Source organism: Schistocerca cancellata, chromosome 8, assembly GCF_023864275.1.
Source record: "Schistocerca cancellata isolate TAMUIC-IGC-003103 chromosome 8, iqSchCanc2.1, whole genome shotgun sequence".
Classification (NCBI taxonomy): Eukaryota; Metazoa; Arthropoda; class Insecta; order Orthoptera; family Acrididae; genus Schistocerca; species Schistocerca cancellata.
In genome coordinates, this window is record NC_064633.1 from 450,943,522 (window position 1) to 450,964,893 (window position 21,372).

Genomic DNA, 21,372 nt, shown 5'->3' on the forward strand with positions numbered 1-21,372 from the left:
ACGTTGCACGGTACCTCACGCTAACCACTCCTCACCTTGCATGCTCTGTCGCAGCTAGCAAACCGCTACTGCCCTTACTACCCGTCCTACTGTCGCAGAGGTTTTTTTCCCTTGGCGCTGGCCTTGGCACTTTTTTTTCCTCTGCTCTTACAACCGCTACCCTTCGATCGTTTTCGACCACTATCTATCTCCGATGGACCATGTTAATGAGTAGTCTTACCCAGACGCATGGATAACATCACAGCCTGCATCCTGTGACGCCTGATTCAAATACTAACATGCTTACGGAGGTGACAGTAGAACTTTTGGTTTGGTCACCACGTTGGTGCGGGCGTGGAGGGGCCCCATCCTTTAAAAAAAAAAAAAAAAAGCTGCTCCGTTTTCCGTCCGCTGCGGTTCTAGGTGTTCCCTCTGCGGTCCGCGCCCACCAAACCCGCTCCTGGGGGTTTCATCTACGGTCTGGGGTACCGAGCGTTCCCCCTGCGGTCCGCGCCCGCTCACCACGACCTGTTGGAGCGGCGCCGGTGAAGTTGGCACTCTACGCCGACGACACGGCGCTATTCGTGCGGAGTATGAAGGCAGTCGAGATGCGCCGCCTGCTCCAGCGTGGATGTGAGGCCCCTGGTGCGTGGTCGACGAAGTGGCGCCTGAAACAGAATGCGGCGAAGAGCCAGGCTGTGGTGTTCACACGAAGACCACTGCCACCAGATCTTCCGCCAGTCACCGTCATGGGAAGCCCCGTCCCATGGAGCAGGACTGGCCGCTACCTGGGAGTCATTCTCGACCAGAAGCTAACAAGGAAAGCCCACATCGAGGACGTCAGGGGCAGAGCAATAGGGCGCCTACGCGTTCTGTACCCTCTGCTCAACCCGTCGTCTGCCTTGCCTCCCCACCACGGCATCACGCTGTACCTGGCGCTGGTTCGTCCAGTGCTGGAATATGCGGCCGTGGTGTGGGGCAACGCAGCCGACACACACATCAACAAGCTGCAGAGGGTGCAGAACAGGGCGCTCAAGCTCGCTCTACGCCTACCGAGGTTCTATTCGACCGCTCGGCTACACCGCCAAACCGGCATCCCCTTCCTCCGCGACCGATTTAAACAATCGGCGCTGCTCTTCTATGAGCGGACTGTACAGTCCGACAATAGGCTCATTAGGGACTTGGGCCATCTTATTCACCACAGGCCAACCACGCGTTGGCCTGACCTGTTACGAGATTAATATCTCGTGGCAGAGAGAGGACAACTCCACCCCAGTAACCACCTCAGGCCAATTCGTACCATGAGGAAGCCACTCCACAGATACAGGATTATGCAGGAACAGCAGTGTATGCTTAGCCTGCTCCCAACACGGGTCAGGGCAGACCCGTATGGACAAGTAACAGTGACAGTGACCCCCAGGAGCGGGTTTGGTGGGCGCGGACCGCAGAGGGAACACCTAGAACCGCAGTGGACGGAAAACGGAGCAGCAACGCTCCAGCAGGTCGCAGGGAATGGGCGCGGACCACAGAGGAAGCGCCTGCAGCCGTTGGTGGAGGGGGAAGGCCATAGGCATAAATACTGGACCAGGTCCACTCCCATTACAAGCAGTTCTGGCCGGGTTTTGCAGGTTTTCCTTGGCCGCTAAGGTAAATACCGGAACTGTCCCCTACAAACTCCTGCAAATAAATTCCCAATTGGGAGATATCCACCCCTTTCCCCGCACCCCAGCAACAAAAATAATAAATAGTGCCAAAACAGCATAACTACAACCCATGGCTGAAAAGAGCCCAAGCATGCTCTATAACAGCCCGCCCTTCTCCATCCGAGAAGGGAATGAAACGTGCAAAAAAAAAAAAAAAAAAAAAAAACTCGAGGAGCAGTCTCAGGTCGCACCTGAAGAAGGTTACGAGCTACGTGACCGAAATATCGTGCAAGTACGACGCTGATATCCGGCAGAACAACCGACAAACCAAGATGTCAATAGATCGCCGGGAAAGCCTAAAGAGTTACATATCTATAATAGTTTAAGATTTACTGTTTAAGTGAAATTAACAAGTTTTGTAGCAAAGACTTGAATGCTAAAATCTAAACGCTTTGGTCGATCTTAACGATCGACATTTCATATAGAAGCGCATTATTAAAATTAGAAAGCGGACAGTGCTGGTCTAGACACCAAAGGGAACAGTTCGGATTGAGACGCGAAAGCGGGCAGTCGGTCTGTAGGCAGCTAGGAAGTGAAACGACTTAGAAAATTTCGCGTTGTGTGAGGTCGTGGGACTTAGTCTCTGAGCGGTGAGCAGACGCGGGCCTGGAGTGAACTCGAGCTTTTCGCGTAAATATCGAGGTGGAGTATTGTGTTTTGCGATGAGATTGTGAATGAACGCACTGTGTAGATGTAGATGTAGATGTGTCAAATGGATATGCGCTCGAGTGTAACAGTAATTCTAAATACGACCACTTTCGCTATTAATTTCCTTTATGAATAAACATTATTCTAACCAAATCGCATCTGTGTGGCCTACATCGTTTATGGGCCGTTAATTTAGTTCCCGGTATTATTATTATTATTACTGTTATTATATGTTATATTAACTCTGTATTTCGCAAACTTGCCAGCAACCAGACAATTTAACCAAAGGGTCACAAGCGTCTAATGCAGTACTTTTAATGCGACACGTGCGGTTCAACTCCTAGACGAGTTTGAGCCAAGACATTTCGACGAAGAGGAACCGCATGTGAGCCCGAATGTCTTTGGAATGTTAGCTCCCAGATGCACCTTCTTATGCTGCAAACATCGATTTTCCCAGCCATACGAGAGGTGTTTGGAAATGAAAGATTTCAACTACAAGATGGCACTCCGCCTCACTACCATAGAGATGTAAGAACCTACATGGATGGAAATCTACCGGGACGATGGATAGATCGAAGAGGAGCTGATAAGTACCCAACACCATCTCAAGACCTTACCACCTATCAACTTCTAGCTATGGGGGGCCTTGAAAAAGGAAACTTATCAACAGAAACCAGTCACACTGAACGAGCTACGAGAAACCATCTAGACGTCCTGTGCGGCTGTGATACCGGCACCACTGACAGCCACGGTTCGGTTAAGAGTTCGCCGGCATCGGCTTTGTTTGGATGCTAATGGGGGTAACTTTGTACACACGAAATAATGTTCCCCCGTGCAAGAATTGTAACGGTATGTCATTTTGTTCCACTAATACTGACTATCAAAAAGTGTCTATATTTTTATGGACCCCTCTGTATGTTGTAAGTCTCCTGGCAAAACACATAGATGTGGTAAAAAAAAAGAGAGAAAAGAATAATTGAACTGGATGATTGTAATAGCATGGACAATGATTGTGTGAACTTTATGTAATAAAGAGAAACAATTATGTGTCATGTTGTATACTAGATTTACGTACCGATTTCTTTTAAAGATAATATCTGTGGCGGCGAGTACTGAAACCGCCACTTATTAAATATCAAACAAAGATGAGAACATGTCACAACGAGTATAAATAGTAGTGGTTCAAATGGCTCTGAGCACTATGGGACTTAACTGCTACGGTCATCAGTCCCCTAGAACTTAGAACTACTTAAACCTAACTAACCTAAGGACAGCACACAACACCCAGCCATCACGAGGCAGAGAAAATCCCTGACCCCGCCGGGAATCGAACCTGGGAACCCAGGCGTGGGAAGCGAGAACGCTACCGCACGACCACGAGATGCGGGCCTAAATAGTAGTGACCGAGCATTAATTTCTCTGTCGTCTTTTTGGAGTTACATGGGTAGGAAGAGCCTGTGACGCTATATTGTATGCTTGTGTAACATTCTTTTGCCAAGACAGAGAGAAGGACACCATTAGGCATTGATTTGTAAAGGTGTGTAAGAATTTAATCTGTCTAAAAGTTTTGAATAGAGTTACTTAGTGAAAACTTGCATTATGACTTGTAATAAGGTTGCCTGGTATTTCATCCCATCCTTTTAAGACATTTTCAGATATTTAAATATTATTCGTGGTGCAGAGCTGCGCTAAGAACGAACGAGCCGCTGCCGCGGCGCATTGAAACTGCATTAAATGAAACCAATCATACCGCAAAGATTCGAACAGGTAATAGTAAACTACAATTATTTCTTTCAGCTTTCGGGATTGCAGAGCAGAGCAGCAGATTGTATGATGTGTTTTACTGGTGGACGCGGGCTGCGGATGATAAATTATTTGCCTGCCGGAGTACCCGTGCGGTTCTAGGGGCTACAGTCTGGAGCCGAGCGACCGCTACGGTCGCAGGTTCGAATCCTGCCTCGGGCATGGATGCGTGTGATGTCCTTGGGTTAGTTACGTTTAATTAGTTCTAAGTTCTAGGCGACTGATGACCTCATAAGTTAACTCACACAGTGCTCAGAGCCATTTAAACCATTTTTTTGATAAATTATTAACAGTGCAAAAAGATAACTTACCTTCATGACATAAAAGAAATCTTGCTGTACGTAGTTCTAGTCTGGCAAACATTATAGCAAAAACATTTTTTCTCTGATAATAGTCTCATGTTCTCGTGTTAGTCCTGATACTTATTGGTGTTTTAATATTAACAAAAATCGCCGGCCGGGGTGGCCGAGAGGTTCTAGGTGCTACATTTGCAGGTTCGAATCCTGCCTCGGGCACGGATATGTGTGATGTCCTTAGCTTAGTTAGGTTTAAGTAGTTCTAAGTTCTAGGGGACTGATGACCTCAGATGTTAAGTCCCATAGCGCTTAGAGCCATTTTTATGAACAAAAATCCACTGCAAAATTTTGATGTTGAACAAACATTGCGTACTGTAAAATCAGTATTGATAACGAAATAATTTTCCGTAACCTTTTCAATAACTGTAAAGTAAAGAGGATATGTTAAACTTTATAGTGAGTTCCAAAAACGAAACAATGTTCCTTTTATAGAAAGCCAGATCCAGAATAATAAGAACATAATATATTTTGTTTTGTTGAAAATTAATAATCCAAAGAAAGTCACAGCACAGCATCCCTGGAAAGTATTTCAGGGCTCTTTTCGTAGCAATGTATGTTATCTCATCCATTTATCAATACAGGATGTTACAAAAAGGTACGGCCAAACTTTCAGGAAACATTCCTCACACACAAAGAAAGAAAATATGTTATGTGGACATGTGTCCGGAAACGCTTACGTTCCATGTTAGAGTTCATTTTATTACTTCTCTTCAAATCACATTAATCATGGAATGGAAACACACAGCAACAGAACGTGCCAGCGTGACTTCAAACACTTTGTTACAGGAAATGTTCAAAATGCCCTCCGTTAGAGAGGATACATGCATCCACCCTCCGTCGCGTGGAATCCCTGGTGCGCTGATGCAGCCCTGGAGAATGGCGTATTGTATCACACCCGTGCACAATACGAGCACGAAGAGTCTCTACATTTGGTACCAGGGTTGCGTAGACAAGAGCTTTCAAATGCCCCCATAAATGAAAGTCAAGAGGGTTGAGGTCAGGAGAGCGTGGATGCCATGGAATTGGTCCGCCTCTACCAATCCACCGGTCACCGAATCTGTTGTTGAGAAGCGTACGAACACTTCGACTGAAATGTGCAGGAGCTCCATCGTGCATGAACCACATGTTGTGTCGTACTTGTAAAGGCACATGTTCTAGCAGCACAGGTAGAGTATCCCGTATGAAATCATGATAACGTGCTCCATTGAGCGTAGGTGGAAGAACATGGGGCCCAATCAAGACATCACCAACAATGCCTGCCTAAACGTTCACAGAAAATCTGTGTTGATGACGTGATTGCACAATTGCGTGCGGATTCTCGTCAGCCCACACACGTTGGTTGTGAAAATTTACAATTTGATCACGTTGGAATGAAGCCTCATCCGTAAAGAGAACATTTGCACTGAAATGAGGATTGACATATTGTCGGATGAACCATTCGCAGAAGTGTACCCGTGGAGGCAAATCAGCTGCTGATAGTGCCTGCACACGCTGTACATGGTACGGAAACAACTGGTTCTCCCGTAGCACTCTCCATACTGTACAGTGACGTGGTCAACGTTACCTTGTACAGCAGTAATTTCTCTGACGCTGACATTAGGGTTATCGTCAACTGCACGAAGAATTGCCTCGTCCATTGAGGTGTCCTCTTCGTTCTAGGTCTTCCCCAGTCGCGAGTCACAGGCTGAAATGTTCCGTGCGCTCTAAAGTTACGCTGTGCAAGACGCGACAGTTGGCTGCGACTGCGACGCTGCCCCCTCCTCTTTTCCCACCCTGGCAGACGGCGACACGGCCGCAAGCCGACTGGAGTCGTCGCTGTTTCCCAAGCTCCGGTCGGCGGCGGCGGATTCAAATACATAAGAAAAATAAGAATTCAGATTTTCTTGCTGTAAAAAATACTGTTTGTTAATGCAACAAAGTTACATCGGGTCCCAGAGTTAGTTTTTCGATACAGATTCTCCTTTTACTTTAAAAAATTGAAAAGCATCTCTTCCGGTTTTGCGTGTTTTTTTCGCTGTATATTACTTCTCTATCAATTGTGAGGAAAGTAAAAGGCACAAAAAATTGATGTTTGCGTATCTTACAGTTTCACATCACAGCTTGATAATGAGGTGTCTATTTTTCCGATATTCGTCACAGTTATCGCGATACTTAATTTACAAGTAACCTACTGCATAAAATTTGAATTGTGTACAGTGAAAAATGTGGTCGCTGGCTACTTTATGTATGGTTTACGTTAGGTCATACATCGTTGGCGATGAAAAGAAGCTAACATATCGAAATTATTTTTAAAGTTGAGATCAGAATGATATCGAACTCCGTTACCGAGATTTGGGCTCATATATCTCCGGGAGCGTCGCGACTAGCCGCTAGTTCTGTCGACGCGCAACGAGAATCGTGTGGTCATCACACGATAGAGAATGCATTTGTTTTGTTTCGCTGACACATTTGGACCTAATGAAACCATTTTATGTCATATTTCTCCGGTATGAGTTACTAATATTTCTCCATATGCTCTTGACAATTTCATTTAAAATGCCACGAAATGTAGGTTTCTTAAACCCAAGTGATCAAGCAGAACCCATTTTCGTGGTTTTGCTGAGGCATCTGAACCTGTTCCAAGCTTTCTTTCTCGTTTATTTCTCTGATACGAGTCCCGAATATTCCTCCATCTGTTTTTGCACATTTCACCTAAAATTCCAATGAAAGATAAGTTTATTAACAATAAGCGCACGCTTGCGTCATTGCATTGTTTCAAGTTCTTGACAACAAGATAGGGTTACACCTTAAACATCTCTAGAATTTTCATTCTGAACGTCTACAGTATACACTGGCAGAAATGTGGAAGAAATAATGTCCGTGCTTGTTCACAAAATTTCCCCAAATTATACTTGTCAGTTTCTCCCATGCAGAAGCTTTTGGAACAAGCTAAGGCAACTTTCATAGCCGACTGAGTCTTTATTCCCATCCAAATGAACTTCCATATTCTTATATTCTGACAGCATACATCGTTATGGATTACATGAACATTTAATCTTGCCAAGCTGCACTCAAAAGATGACTCCAGGATTTACAAAAGACGAATTTCAATTGCGAACTGTATCAGACCAGAAGGGCCTTGTAAAACAGTAGTGCACTTTTGGCACAAGTTTTTTGAGCACCAGCTTCTACCAATGAATTGAAGTGAATGTGACAAATTACTTATTGCAGCATACTGTTTGCGCAATCTGTTGAGAAACGCCTTCCTCAAAAACGAGCATCTATTGATTACAGAAAGCTGTACAACAATCTGGTGGTGGTTTTTCACAACTAGAAGGTATCATCAAGACACCAATCTACCGTTTACTTTCAAAGTGAAGGTATTGTAAAATGTAACTTTCTCGTTGTACTTTAGATTGTTCATTTTATAATGTACTTGCCGTTTTCAATTTTTATCGTCACAAAAAAGAGTAATGCGAAAACTGACCTTCAAGTTCATTTTCATCATTGTAATTGAACATCTGCAGGGATTATACTGATTTTCATAACAGGCCTCAAAAATTTGCATTAATGGGAAAATATTATATATTTCACTCACCTGCCAGTTTCAACTGTGCACCAATTTCTTCCCAAATTCTGTCTCTGAACATAGTGTCTCTATATTTAGGGTTCTTCAAATCGTAAAGGCAAGGATGTTGCGAGACCAGCTCACAGAGAATCACATCCTATGAGTGGATCATTTCAGTTTTCTTTGACTGGCTCGACATCTTTCTGGCAGCCGTACGTCTTTGTGTCGTGCGACTCCCGTCGCAACACTGCTCACTGGTGCAGTGCTGCGGCAGCTGCCGCAGCAGTCGCGCGTCGCATCCTAAACTCGAACTGCGCATGTGCCAGCAAGCAACTTCTGACGTCACGTAGCGATCCGTCGCAGTCGCTAGTGTGCGTCGCGTCTTGGACAACGTACCTTAAGACGCCGATCAATTGCTTCGAACCTCTTCCTGTCCTGGAAATCTGTCTCGATACAAACGTACCACGCCACGGCTATTGTCCCGTGCTAATCCATACATCAAATGGGCATCTGCCAACTCCTCATTTGTAAAAATTGCACTGACTGCAAAACCACGTTCGTGATGAACACTAACCTGTCGATGCTACGTACTAATGTGCTTGATGCTAGTACTGTAGAGCAATGAGTCGCATGTCAACACAAGCACCGAAGTCAACATTACCTTCCTTCAATTGGGCCACCTGGCAGTGAATCGAGGAAGTACTGTACGTACTGACGAAACTAAAATGAGCTCTAACATGGAAATTAAGCGTTTCCGGACACATGTCCGCATAAAATCTTTTCTTTATTTTTGTGTGAGGAATGTTTCCTGAAAGTTTGGCCGTACATTTTTGTAACACCCTGTATGTTATCTCATCCATTTATCAATATATTAGTTGCTACGTGAGCAATAACAAAGCAGACAGCGAAAATGTGTGTGCCCAGTTTACATCTCTCAGTAGAGCGTGTGAAAGCAGGCGGCAGCACTGAGTGGTATGTGTGGAGACGCACCCGCTCCTCGGCGGTGGTGGCGAGCGCCGTCTCGCCGTGCAGGGCCCCAAGCGACGGCCGCTTCATGCCCCACTGGCGGTAGTTGTCGAGGCGGGGCAGCGCCTCCAGCGTCAGCTGCTGCAGCGACGAGCGGCGGCGCGGCTCCGTCACCAGGCACGTCGTCGACGTCGCCGTGAACACGTCCGTCGCGCCGCCCCCGCTGGCTCTGCCCTCCTCCATGCCTTCCACTCTGCGCACGCTGAACCGGTTCTCCATTCTGAAACACCGACACGTCTCAATGCATTCATTTGTCTTCAGTGGAACGCTGGGTGTAAATCTAAAGTGCTCAAAGCTGCGACGTTGAGAATCCAGCAAAAAGTCTGTTCCCTGGTATATGGAAGCTTCCAGGCCATTAACCTTATTTAAATACTAGCTGAGTACCCGGCGTTGCCCAGGTATGTACACTACATCTACATCTACATCATTACTCTGCAATTCACATTTAAGTGCTTGGTAGAGGGTTCATCGAACCACAATCATACTATCTCTCTACCATTCCACTCCCGAACAGCGCGCGGGAAAAACGAATACCTAAACCTTTCTGTTCGAGCTCTGATTTCTCTTATTTTATTTTGATGATCATTCCTACCTATGTAGGTTGGGCTCAACAAAGTATTTTCGCATTCGGAAGAGAAAGTTGGTGACTGAAATTTCGTAAATAGATCTCGCCGCGACGAAAAACGTCTTTGCTTTAATGACTTCCATCCCAACTCGCGTATCATATCTGCCACACTCTCTCCCCTATTACGTGATAATACAAAACGAGCTGCCCTTTTTTGCACCCTTTCGATGTCCTCCGTCAATCCCACCTGGTAAGGATCCCACACCGCGCAGCAATATTCTAGCAGAGGACGAACGAGTGTAGTGTAAGCTGTCTCTTTAGTGGACTTGTTGCATCTTCTAAGTGTCCTGCCAATGAAACGCAACCTTTGGCTCGCCTTCCCCACAATATTATCTGTGTGGTCTTTCCAACTGAAGTTGTTCGTAATTTTAACATCCAGGTACTTAGTTGAATTGACAGCCTTGAGAATTGTACTATTTATCGAGTAATCGAATTCCAACGGATTTCTTTTGGAACTCATGTGGATCACCTCACACTTTTCGTTATTTAGCGTCAACTGCCACCTGCCATACCATACAGCAATCTTTTCTAAATCGCTTTGCAACTGATACTGGTCTTCGGATGACCTTACTAAACGGTAAATTATAGCATCATCTGCGAACAACCTAAGAGAACTGCTCAGATTGTCACCTAAGTCATTTATATAGATCAGGAACAGCAGAGGTCCCAGGACGCTTCCCTGGGAAACACCTGATATCACTTCAGTTTTACTCGATGATTTGCCGTCTAACTACGAACTGCGACCTTCCTGACAGGAAATCACGAATCCAGTCGCACAACTGAGACGATACCCCATAGGCCCGCAGCTTGATTAGAAGTCGCTTGTGAGGAACGGTGTCAAAAGCTTTCCGGAAATCTAGAAATACGGAATCAACTCGAGATCCCCTGTCGATAGCGGCCATTACTTCGTGCGAATAAAGAGCTAGCTGCGTTGCACAAGAACGATGTTTTCTGAAACCATGCTGATTACGTATCAATAGATCGTTCCCTTCGAGGTGATTCATAATGTTTGAATACAGCATATGCTCCAAAACCCTACTGCAAACCGACGTCAGTGATTTAGGTCTGTAGTTCGATGGATTAGTCCTACTACCCTTCTTAAACACTGGCGCGACCTGCGCAATTTTCCAATCTGTAGGTACAGATCTATCGGTGAGCGAGCGGTTGTATATGATTGCTAACTAGGGAGCTATTGTATCAGCGTAATCTGAAAGGAACCTAATCGGTATACAATCTGGGCCTGAAGGCTTGCCCGTATCAAGACTATGTGATCTGAAGTATCCGGACACCCCCCAAAACATTCTTCTTCATATTGGGTGCATTGTTCTGCCACCTACTGCCAGGTACTCCGTATCAGCGACCTCAGTAGTCATTAGACATCGTGAGAGAGCAGAATGGGGCGCTCCGCGGAACTCACGGACTCCGAATGTGGTCATACGTCTGTACGTGAGATTTCCATGCTCCTAAACATCCATAGGTCTACTGTTTCCAATGTGATAGTGAAGTGGAAACGTGAAGGGACACGTATAGCACAATAGAGTACAGGCCGACCTCGTCTGTTCACTGACAGATTCCTCCGACAGTTGGAGAGGGTCGTAATGTGTAATAGGCAAACATCAGTCCAGACCATCACAAAGTAATTCCAAACTGCACCAAGACCTACTGCAAGTACTATGACAGTTAGGCGGGAGGTGAGAAAACTTGGATTTCATGGTCGAGAGGCTCCTCATAAGCCACACATCACGCCGGTAAATGCCAAACGACGCCTCGCTTGGTGTAAGGAGCGTTAACACTGGATAATTGAACAGTGGAAAAACATTATGTGGAGTGACGAATCACGGTACACAGTGTGGCGATCCGATGCCAGAGTGTGGGTATGGCGAGGTGCTATGAAGTGTCGGAAAGCCGAAGTTAGCTCAACAGAACTAATGGAACGGCTCCTGTAGAGACGTTTTAAGGGTCTGGAACTTCACGATCAGTGCCCTGAACGACGTATGTGGCCTTCTTAGGCAAGCGATCATAAGTGTTTACAAGTCCTTGATCTAGAGAGACGGTATAGCAAAGCTGTTTGTGGGAACGCAGGTACTTTTTTTTTGCAGTGTGTGTAACCTTTCTGGTTTGCACAAGGATGTGCTTCTCCGGCAAACAGGAGCATTACCAAAGTCCCCTCTAGATTCGCTGTTAATTTGTTAATTTTTGCTGGGCTCTACCGACAGATATCTCCGTAATATATATATATATATATATATATATATATATATATATATATATATATATATATATATATATATAATAGCGTCATACAGGACGCCTGAAGGCAGTGTCTACAATGTTTCTACAAAATATAGAAAATGCAATGAATTGCAAAACTGGGTTTGTTTGAGTGGCAGTGGGACTGAGATAAATGATACGATTCGACGTATTTACAACATCTTAACGAAGCAGGAAAGCACCTGAGGGTGCATGATGTTGAACACCGTGTTATTCAAGTTTCATCAAAAAGTAAACCATAAACAAGCGTGGTGTATTGATGCATGTCAATGCGTGTAAACTGGTTACGGTAGATAAATCCGTCAGTTGCCCGTGATATGAATAGAAAAGGCAGCTGTATCTACGAGCAAGGTTTTGTGTTACAAGTTGACCATACAGATGAGTCGAATCTCACACGAGCTGCTGTTTTCTGGGAAGTATCAATGTGCTTTGAGTATATTGTACAAGGTGTAACATAAATAATGGTGGACTAGGAGGATGTGGACGTAAAGTGAGCAGTAGAAGAAACCAGAAATACAGAGAAACTATTTTAGTGGATGATTCACTTGTATAGTATCAGTTGATGCGAAATCAATCAAACAAAGTCATCCACTTCAACATACCAAACTCATCATGGTTACTATAATCAACTACGAAGTTTTTTAGCATTTTATCTGCATTAATGAGCATCAGGATTCACTCCGCCACTAGAAGTTCTGAATAATACATTCCAAAGTTTTACTTAATTAATTAAAGTGAATTTCAGAGTGTGTTTTGAAAAGATCGTAAATTGATCGAGTTTTACATAATGCGATGAAACTAAACGATACGGGCTGTAGAAATGACAGTCAGATTCTTTCACTTAGCCTTTCATTTCACTCTAACTCTTTGCATCCAATAAAATTAACTTTCTTACATCGGAATCTACTTACTACACAATCTGACATTGACTAGCATAGTTAGCTATTTAGTTAGATGTTCCATAGACCATCTGAAGGTTTCGTTTATCGAAATGATGTGGAACTAGTCAATCTACATGATAGGTGTTCACGTTTATGAACACATTATTTTTAGTCCTACGCATGCAACTTCACTTTCTTTTTACTGGCTATCAGTTTTCAGAATGGAATAGATGGAGTTGTTCAGAAGAAGTGATTTCAAATTAGATTTAAAACTTGCTTCGCTGCTTGTTAGACATTTTATATTATTGGGCAAGTCATCAAAATTGTTTGTTGCTGTATATTGAACATGTCTGAGCCACTGATAGCTTTGAGCGTGGGTAATGAAGGTCACTTTTCTCTCCAGAGGTGTAGGTATGTACATCACTGTTCTTCTTAAGTTGTGATGGATTATTAATGAGGAATTTGATTAGCGAATGTATGCACAGTCGTTCGTGGTCTAGTGGCTAGCGTTCCTGCCTCTGGATCACGATTCCCACCCGGTTGGTGGCTTTGTCAGCCCAGGGACGGGGTGTTTGTGTTGTCCTCATCATTTCATCATCGTCCTTCGTGACAGTGGCTAGATTGGACTGTGCAAGAAATGGGACTTTGCACGGGTGTTGATGACCGCGCCGTAGAGTGCCCCAAAAACCAAACAACTACTGTGAATGTGTAGTGAAAATGCTTTTCTCCTTGAAGAGGTACCTACATATCGTCCGTGGGTGAATATTACATATTTTTCTTGTTGCTCGCTTTTATGAAATTAATACATTATTTCCAAGGGGTGAGTTACCCCAGAAAATTACCCTGTACGCAATTATTGAATGGAAGTGTGCAAAATATGTCAGGAGGTTGATAAGTTTGTTTGCAAGATTAGCAGTTATACGAAGAGCAGAAGTGGTTGATCTTCACTGTTTGAGAAGCTTAGTAATATGCTTCTACAAGTTCATGTTTTCATCAATACGTACACCAAAAAATTTTGAGCATACTACCCTGCTCACTGACACCTACTCATGCGCTACATCACTAGTTGGTGTGACTATTTGTTGTGTAGAACTGAATGTAGCGTGTTCTTTTTTTTCCGAATTCACGGGAGTTAATCTTCAGAGGACTACTTAATAATCCTTTGGAAAATATCATCTACTAACTTTTCTGTTGCTTTCTTTCTAATGGGATTTATTGCAACACTACTAACGTCTGCAAAAAGTACCAATTTTTCTTGTTGAATGTTAAATGTAAGATCATCCATATATATAACTAAGGAGTGGACCCAAAATACGACCCTGTGGGACACTCTTTGTGGTTTTTTTTTCCCCCAGTCGCAAAAATTTTCTACCTTTCCGTCATTGTCTGAATTATTCGGCACAAACTTTTACATGTAAGTGAATCTTCCGTGCGGTACTCCCGTCGCTTCAACGCAATTCCTACTGGGATCTGCACACCGCTCCCCCACAAAAGTAATGGAAAAAGAATTATCGTTCTGAAACAACATACTGCTATTGCAGTTGTAAACAATTCAGAAAATTACTGAACTGTGAACAAAATAAACAGAAGTAGAGAAAAATAGGATCTCTTTCCCCTACAAGGCTACGACTTATTTTGTGGTCCATTGTTGTCCAATGTTGACTTCAATTTCGTCTCCAATGATCTGTTAATCAAGAGGCTGCCATACGACTATTCTCATCTTTTTTTGTCCTTCTCTTAAAAGAGTGGCCTTTAATGAACCATGACGTACCAAAAGTCGCTATGCAGGCGCATCTTCCAGGCGTTTGTTTGGAAACGAGCTTTTAGGAAGAGCAAATAAATTTGTAAACTAGGATAAACGAGACAGAGTTTGCAGGCTTCGTTGTTTACATATACACTACTGACCATTAAAATTGCTACACCACGAAGATGACGTGCTACAGACGCAAAATTTTACCGACAGGAAGAAGATGCTGCGATACGCAAATAATTAGCTTTTCAGAACATTCACACAAGGTTGCCGCCGGTGGCGACACCTACAACGTGCTGACATGAGGAAAGTTTCCAACCGATTTCTCATACACAAACAGAAGTTGACCGGCGTTGCGTGGTGAAACGTTGTTGTGATGCCTAGTGTAAGGACTTTGATAAAGGTCGGATTGTAGCCTATCGCGATTGCGGTTTATCGTATCGTGACATTGCTGCTCGCGTTGGTCGAGATCAAATGACTGATTGCAGAATATGGAATCGATTGGTTCAGGAGGGTAATACGGAACGCCGTGCTGGATCCCAACGGCCTCGTATCACTAGCAGTCGAGATGACAGACATCTTATCCGCTGCAAGACAAGAACCATCTGCACGAACAGTTCGACGTTTGCAGCAGCATCACCCGGCGTGATGGTATGGGGTGACATTGGTTACACGTCTCGGTCACCTCTTGTTCGCATTGACGGCACTTGGAACAGTGGACGTTACATTTCAGATGTGTTACGACTCGTGGCTCAACCCTTCATTCGATCCCTGCGAAACCCTACATTTCAGCAGGATAATGCTCTACCGCATGTTGCAGGTCCTGTACGGGCCTTTCTGGATACAGAAAATGTTCGACTGCTGCCCTGGCCAGCACATTCTCCAGATGTCTCACCAACTGAAAGCCGGGTGGAGTGGGCGAGCGGTTCTAGGCGCTACAGTCTAGAACTGCGCGACCGCTACGGTCGCAGGTTCGAATCCTGCCTCGGGCATGGATGTGTGTGATGTCCTTAGGTTAGTTAGGTTTAAGTAGTTCTAAGTTCTAGGGGACTGATGACCTCAGAAGTTAAGTCCCATAGTGCTCAGAGCCATTTGAACCAAACCAATTGAAAACGTCTGGTCAATGGTGGTCGAGCAACTGGCTCGTCACAATACGCCAGTCACTACTCTTGATGAACTGTGGTATCGTGTTGAAGCTCCATGGGCAGCTGTACCTGTACACGCCATCCAAGCTCTGTTTGACTCAATGCCCAGGCGTATCAAGGCCGTTATTACCGCCAGAGGTGGTTGTTCTGGGTACTGATTTCTCAGGATCTATGCACCCAAATTGCATGAAAATGTAATCACGTGTCAGTTTTAGTATAATATGTTCGTCCAATGAATAACTGTTTACCATCTGCATTTCTTCTTGGTGTAGAAATTTTAATGGCCAGTAGTGTACTAATAGCAATAGCTTAATGACAAGACAGACACCCACGGAAGGACTCTTCGAGATTTGCTGAGGTAAGAGCTATATCGATGAGATCCAGTGTTAAAAAAATGGTAATAGTTTAAGTAAACTAGGTTTCTCGGTGCGAATGGAAGACTCAAACACGTTATGCAGCACTAACAAAACAGATCATGCTAAGCAAAATGTATCGCACAAGCATATTTTTCAAGTTAGCGCTGAACGGAGCAGAAAACATGTCCAAAAGTAGCTTCTTATCCCAGTGAAATTATTTACACTCACGGAGATAGTAATTTTATTATCATCTTGTCAGAAAGGTCCCAGTTCGTAGTAACTGACGGAAAGTCATCGAGTGAAGCTGAGGTGATACACATTCTCCCAAGGAAGTGTTATAGGTCAACTGCTGTTCCTAATCTACATAAACAGTTTAGGAAAGAATCTGAGCAGCATTCCTAGATGATTTGCGGATGATGCTGTTGTTTACTGTCTGGCGATATCAACAGAAGATAAAAACCAATTGCAAAATGCTTCAGAATATATCTGTATGACATGAAAAGTAGCAATTGACGGTTACACGTTAAAATCACATAAACATTGTGGCTGTCAACTGACCTAAATACCTAGGGATTACGAACAACTTAAACTGCAACGATACGGTAGATAGCGTTGTGGGGAAGGAGAGCCAAAGATTGCGTTTTATTATCAAAGCTCTTAAAAGATGCAACAGGTCTACTAAAGAGACCGCCTACCCTACGCTTGTCCGTCCTCTTCTGGAGTACTTCTATGCGTTATAGAGTTCTTAACAGAAGGGCTGCTCATTTTGTATTATCGCGAAATAGGGGAGAGAGTGTCAGTGATATTATACGCTAGTTGAGGTGGCAATCATTAAAACAAAGGCATTTTTCGTTGCCGCGACTTTTTTTCACGAAATTTCAATCACCATCTTTGTCCTCCAAATACAAAAATATTTTTTTGATGCCCACCTGCACAGGGAGAAATTATTTTTGTAATAAAGTAAGAGGAATGAGAGCTCATACAGAAAGATTTAAGTGTTCGTTTTTCCCGCGTGCTGTCCGAATATGGAACAGTAGAGATATAGTCTGAAGTTGTCTGGAAGAACCAGTTTTATTCTTGCGTGACTTACACAATGTGTTGGAAAGAAATGACTACTCAGAATATCAAAAGTGTCATGTAAGTCGAGGAAATTGCATAAAAGCGGGTGCTGAAATAGCTGCAAAGGATACCAGGTAGTTCCTAACCTAGAATTAATAGAGTACGTGGTGAAGAAGATAGCGTTATATGTGTAATAAAGATTGTTTTTTGTAAATGCTACGATATCTGAGTGAACCAAAAAGTGTAAAAAAATGTGCATATTTACTTTACTGACGTTGGAAGCAAAAACTGCCACCAAAATTTTCTCAGTCCTGTAGTACACGAAATATCTGCCGAGAAGGAAGTTCAGACGCACAAAAGGTGTAAGGATAAACGAATTTGTGTGTTATTTTATTTTTTATGTTCTTCTTCTAATAATTAACCTATTTTAAATTTTACTTAGCTCATGAAGCTACGATTAGAGCTTTAAGTTTGCTTGAGAAGTGTCTAAGCACTATCTTAAAAATAATTTTGTGACCAATAATAACTATTAAACTTCAGCTCATCAATCGTGATTGAGCTATGTCATTTACGACACACTAAGGTCACGTTGTGGTAAAGCGACTGCAAATCAGGGCTCGCGGATACCCTAAACAGGTCCCGTCAGCGTATGCATATGCCGAGTAGAATTTCCCACAGGCTTCGCCACAGCACATTACAACCTAACTGCTTTTCACTCTGCACCTTATCTTCGCCGTTACATTTCATTTTTCATGTCACTACATTTCAAATACTTATCTATTGCACCTTCTTGTTCCGATGTTTAAAACCCAACTTTTCTCTTTGGCACTGTGATGTGTTGCACTACTGAGACTACAAAACTGTGTTTTTAGCTCTGGTCGTAATCAGCGGTCACTTGAACCTTGGCTTACTCACCTTGATGGGCGGTTGTCAACAGCGACTGGTAGTACCTGTCTGCGTTAGCAGAAGTAGGACGGAGGAAATGTACACAATAACACGTCAAGGACCAAGGACTCTGGTTAGGACGTCAGTTTGGTTTCACAGTTACGTCATTTGCTGAAGAAACAGAGATGTAAGCAGATTTATTATCTCTCCTCTCTCCGTTCGGTTTGTACCTCAACACACAATACACACTCCAGTTTTGATATAACTGTTATGACTTCTTACATAAGACAAAATTATTCGTGGATAAAAAAAAGAATGGTGACTTTTACCTCATGGAAGGGCAACAGGACGGATTACTGTTCAAACATATGAAGCTGTTGGAGAAGCAGATCAGAGAGACCCATCTACAGCCTTTTTGAATGAGCTATTTCAGCTTAAGTTGGCACTGTCTTGGGAAAGGACGCGGAAGTCTGTATCGTGACGGATGGACGGCAAACTTTTAGCCCGCTCCTCCGAATATAAGTCTGTAAGGTGTCGATATGAAGGGAGGTGCCAGTCGTTTTGTAATCTTTGCCACAGGGAGCTTCGTTCCTGAGCACATGTGTGGTGGAGATCCCCTTGGGTTTCCACAGTTAATGTTGTTACGGGTAGATGACGTCACTTTTCTGCCTGTTTCGCATCTTGTCGGGATAACTTACTTGGGCTTGTAGTGTTGCTAGAGGTAGTGTGGAGTTTTAATCTGGAGGTGCCGTTTTTTCCATACCGGGCTGCGCTGAATGCTAAGGTATTTGCATTTGCCGTGGTCGCAAAAATGTGAGCGATATGGCAAGAGAAGATTTCTATTCCGCGAGTCGTGGTGCAGAAACTCCGCAGTTAGCGAACAGAACATTGTCGGGGCAGTCACTTCGTGATTAGCAAGCATGTACTCCGGAAACATTACACCACTCATCATTCCTTTATTAAATGCACTTAATGCAAAAGCTATCGGTTCTTAAACTTGTTCAGTTTGCTATCCCCGATTTGTTTTCATACTTGTGTCAAGCGAATGAACTATTGTTTCACCCAAAAATGTTCACATTTTCAAGTACTAAATTTGGAACTGTCCATGTTTTGTCAGTTATATAACAGGAACTGAACTGAAACAGGCTTTTAATTGAACTTATTCTGCAGGGTGCGGCAGCGTTCATAGTAGGATAGTAAAAACATACCGTCAGGCAGAAACTGTAATTTATTTATTACCTCTATGTCAATTAATAGTTAAAGGTATGCCATTTATTAATGTGTAAGTCATTGTGAATGGTGTGGATTACTTTTTGAATATGACTCCTGTCAAATGATACCCCCTCTGCACAACACTTTCATCTAGGCGGCGTTGGAAGCTTTCCATAACTCGGCGTAACGTATTTCCTGGAACACTGCCGACGGCAGTTCTGATGCGATCCTTCAACTCAGGAATGGTGGAACAACGTGTTCGGAACACTTGCTTCAGGTAGCCCCAAAGGAAAAAGTCTGCACGTGAAAGGTCAGGTGAACGAGGCGGCTAGGAAATGTCAACAAAACGGGAAATTACTCTACAGGGAAATATCTGTCGCAAGAAATCCATGCCAATTCTGGACACCATTCCTGAGTTGAAGGATCACATCAGAACAACCGTCGGCAAAGTCTCAGGGAATACGTTACGCCGAGTTATGGAAAGCTTCCATGGAACCGCGTGACCGCTACGGTCTCAGGTTCGAATCCTGCCTCGGACTTGGATGTGTGTGATGTCCTTAGGTTAGTTAGGTTTAAGTAGTTCTAAGTTCTAGGGGACTGATGACCACAGATGTTAAGTCCCGTAGTGCTCAGAGCCATTTGAACCATTTTTTTGAAAGCTTCCAACGCCGCCTAGATGAAAGTGTTGTGCAGAGGGGTATCATTTGACAGGAGTTATATTTAAAAAGTAAACCACGCAATGGACAATGACATACACATTAGCAAATGGCATACCTTTAACTATTAATTGACATAAGAGGTAATAAATAAATTACAGTTACTGCCTGATGGTGTGTTTCTAAATATCCTACTATGAACGCTGCCGCACCCTGTACCTTCACATTTCTGTTTGATGATTGAAAATCTACTGGGTACTAGCTTGCTCACTAACATTGAACCCCGTGTGATTTATTTAATAAGGATTGCTTAACAGCGCTTTTAAGAAGAAGGCAATTACGGATTAACATTAGAGCCACGACAAAACTACGTACGGAGTATTCAGGGAACAGCGATGAATTACACGTCTGTACATAGATTCAGATTAGTGTCAGTAACTGCACGTGGTTGCTGTATACGCCAGTCAGTATCAAGTACTGATTACTGAAAAGTTATGTCCCTGACGCTAGTTCAAACTTCATGTCACATTATGGGATATTAATTTCAGGAAATTCTCTATTATTCTGCATTCATAGCGTTGCACAGGCACGTTTCATATTCAGCAAGTTGTTCAGTCATATTACGTTCACGTCACAATATGTAGGCTCCGCAGATCTAAGATTACATTGCAAGCACAATTAGTATATTTCTTTCTATGTTCTGAATATTACGCTGAAACATTACACAATTAGAGTGTTACACTGAAATGTTACATCATTATATGTTAAAAGATAAAGGTTACGCAGATATTATGGTATACTGTCTACACAGTAATTATAATAAGTACAAACCACGAAGGTTATACCAGTATATTAGACGTACACTCATATATGTCAGAAGTTCGAAATGGAAGGTTTCAGGGTGATTGTCTTAATCAGATCGCCCGTTAATTGGGAAGAAGTTAACAGAGATTAAGATACTCCAATTTAAATTCGTGAGTACTAGACAATAAACTCCCAAATATCCTCTCCAACTCCACAGCTTTCCCTTCCAGATCATCCTATCTAATCGGATGAAATGGCAAAAGTTTGATCGCTTACTACATTTTCACTGTTCGCGTTACCGCATCAGGAATGACGTTTTAATTTACTATTTCTTTACTACTGTCTGTATTCGTGACAGACTTTGCAAGCACTATTGAAATATACCGCTGAATATACCAGAAAAATTATATCATTCCGCTACACATATTTCAGGAGATTTGACGTTGACGCTGAGATACGTGAAAAACTTCTGCATCACTCAAAACGTTTCAACTTATTATTTCTTTGGTACTGACTGTATTCACAACACATTTCGCAGATAGTACCCACATATATCACTTCATGTATCTAAAAAATACATCATTGTATGGCAGATAGTTTAGGAGTTACATCAAATGTTGAGATGAGTGAAAAAATGGAGCATCTTGTATAATATTTTAATTTATT

The 21,372-nt window shown here is 43.2% G+C and overlaps 1 protein-coding gene across 1 annotated transcript in view; it reads right to left on the reverse strand.

The window, feature by feature from the left end:
* The window catches only part of LOC126094612 (bumetanide-sensitive sodium-(potassium)-chloride cotransporter), a 355,958-nt gene that overhangs the window by 257,826 nt on the left and 76,760 nt on the right, over positions 1-21,372 (reverse strand). Inside the window, exon 2 of the mRNA XM_049909090.1 lies at positions 9,027-9,282. Within this exon, the coding sequence (XP_049765047.1) occupies positions 9,027-9,281 (255 nt within the window). The 5' untranslated portion in view covers position 9,282. The remainder of the gene's footprint in view (positions 1-9,026; positions 9,283-21,372) is intronic.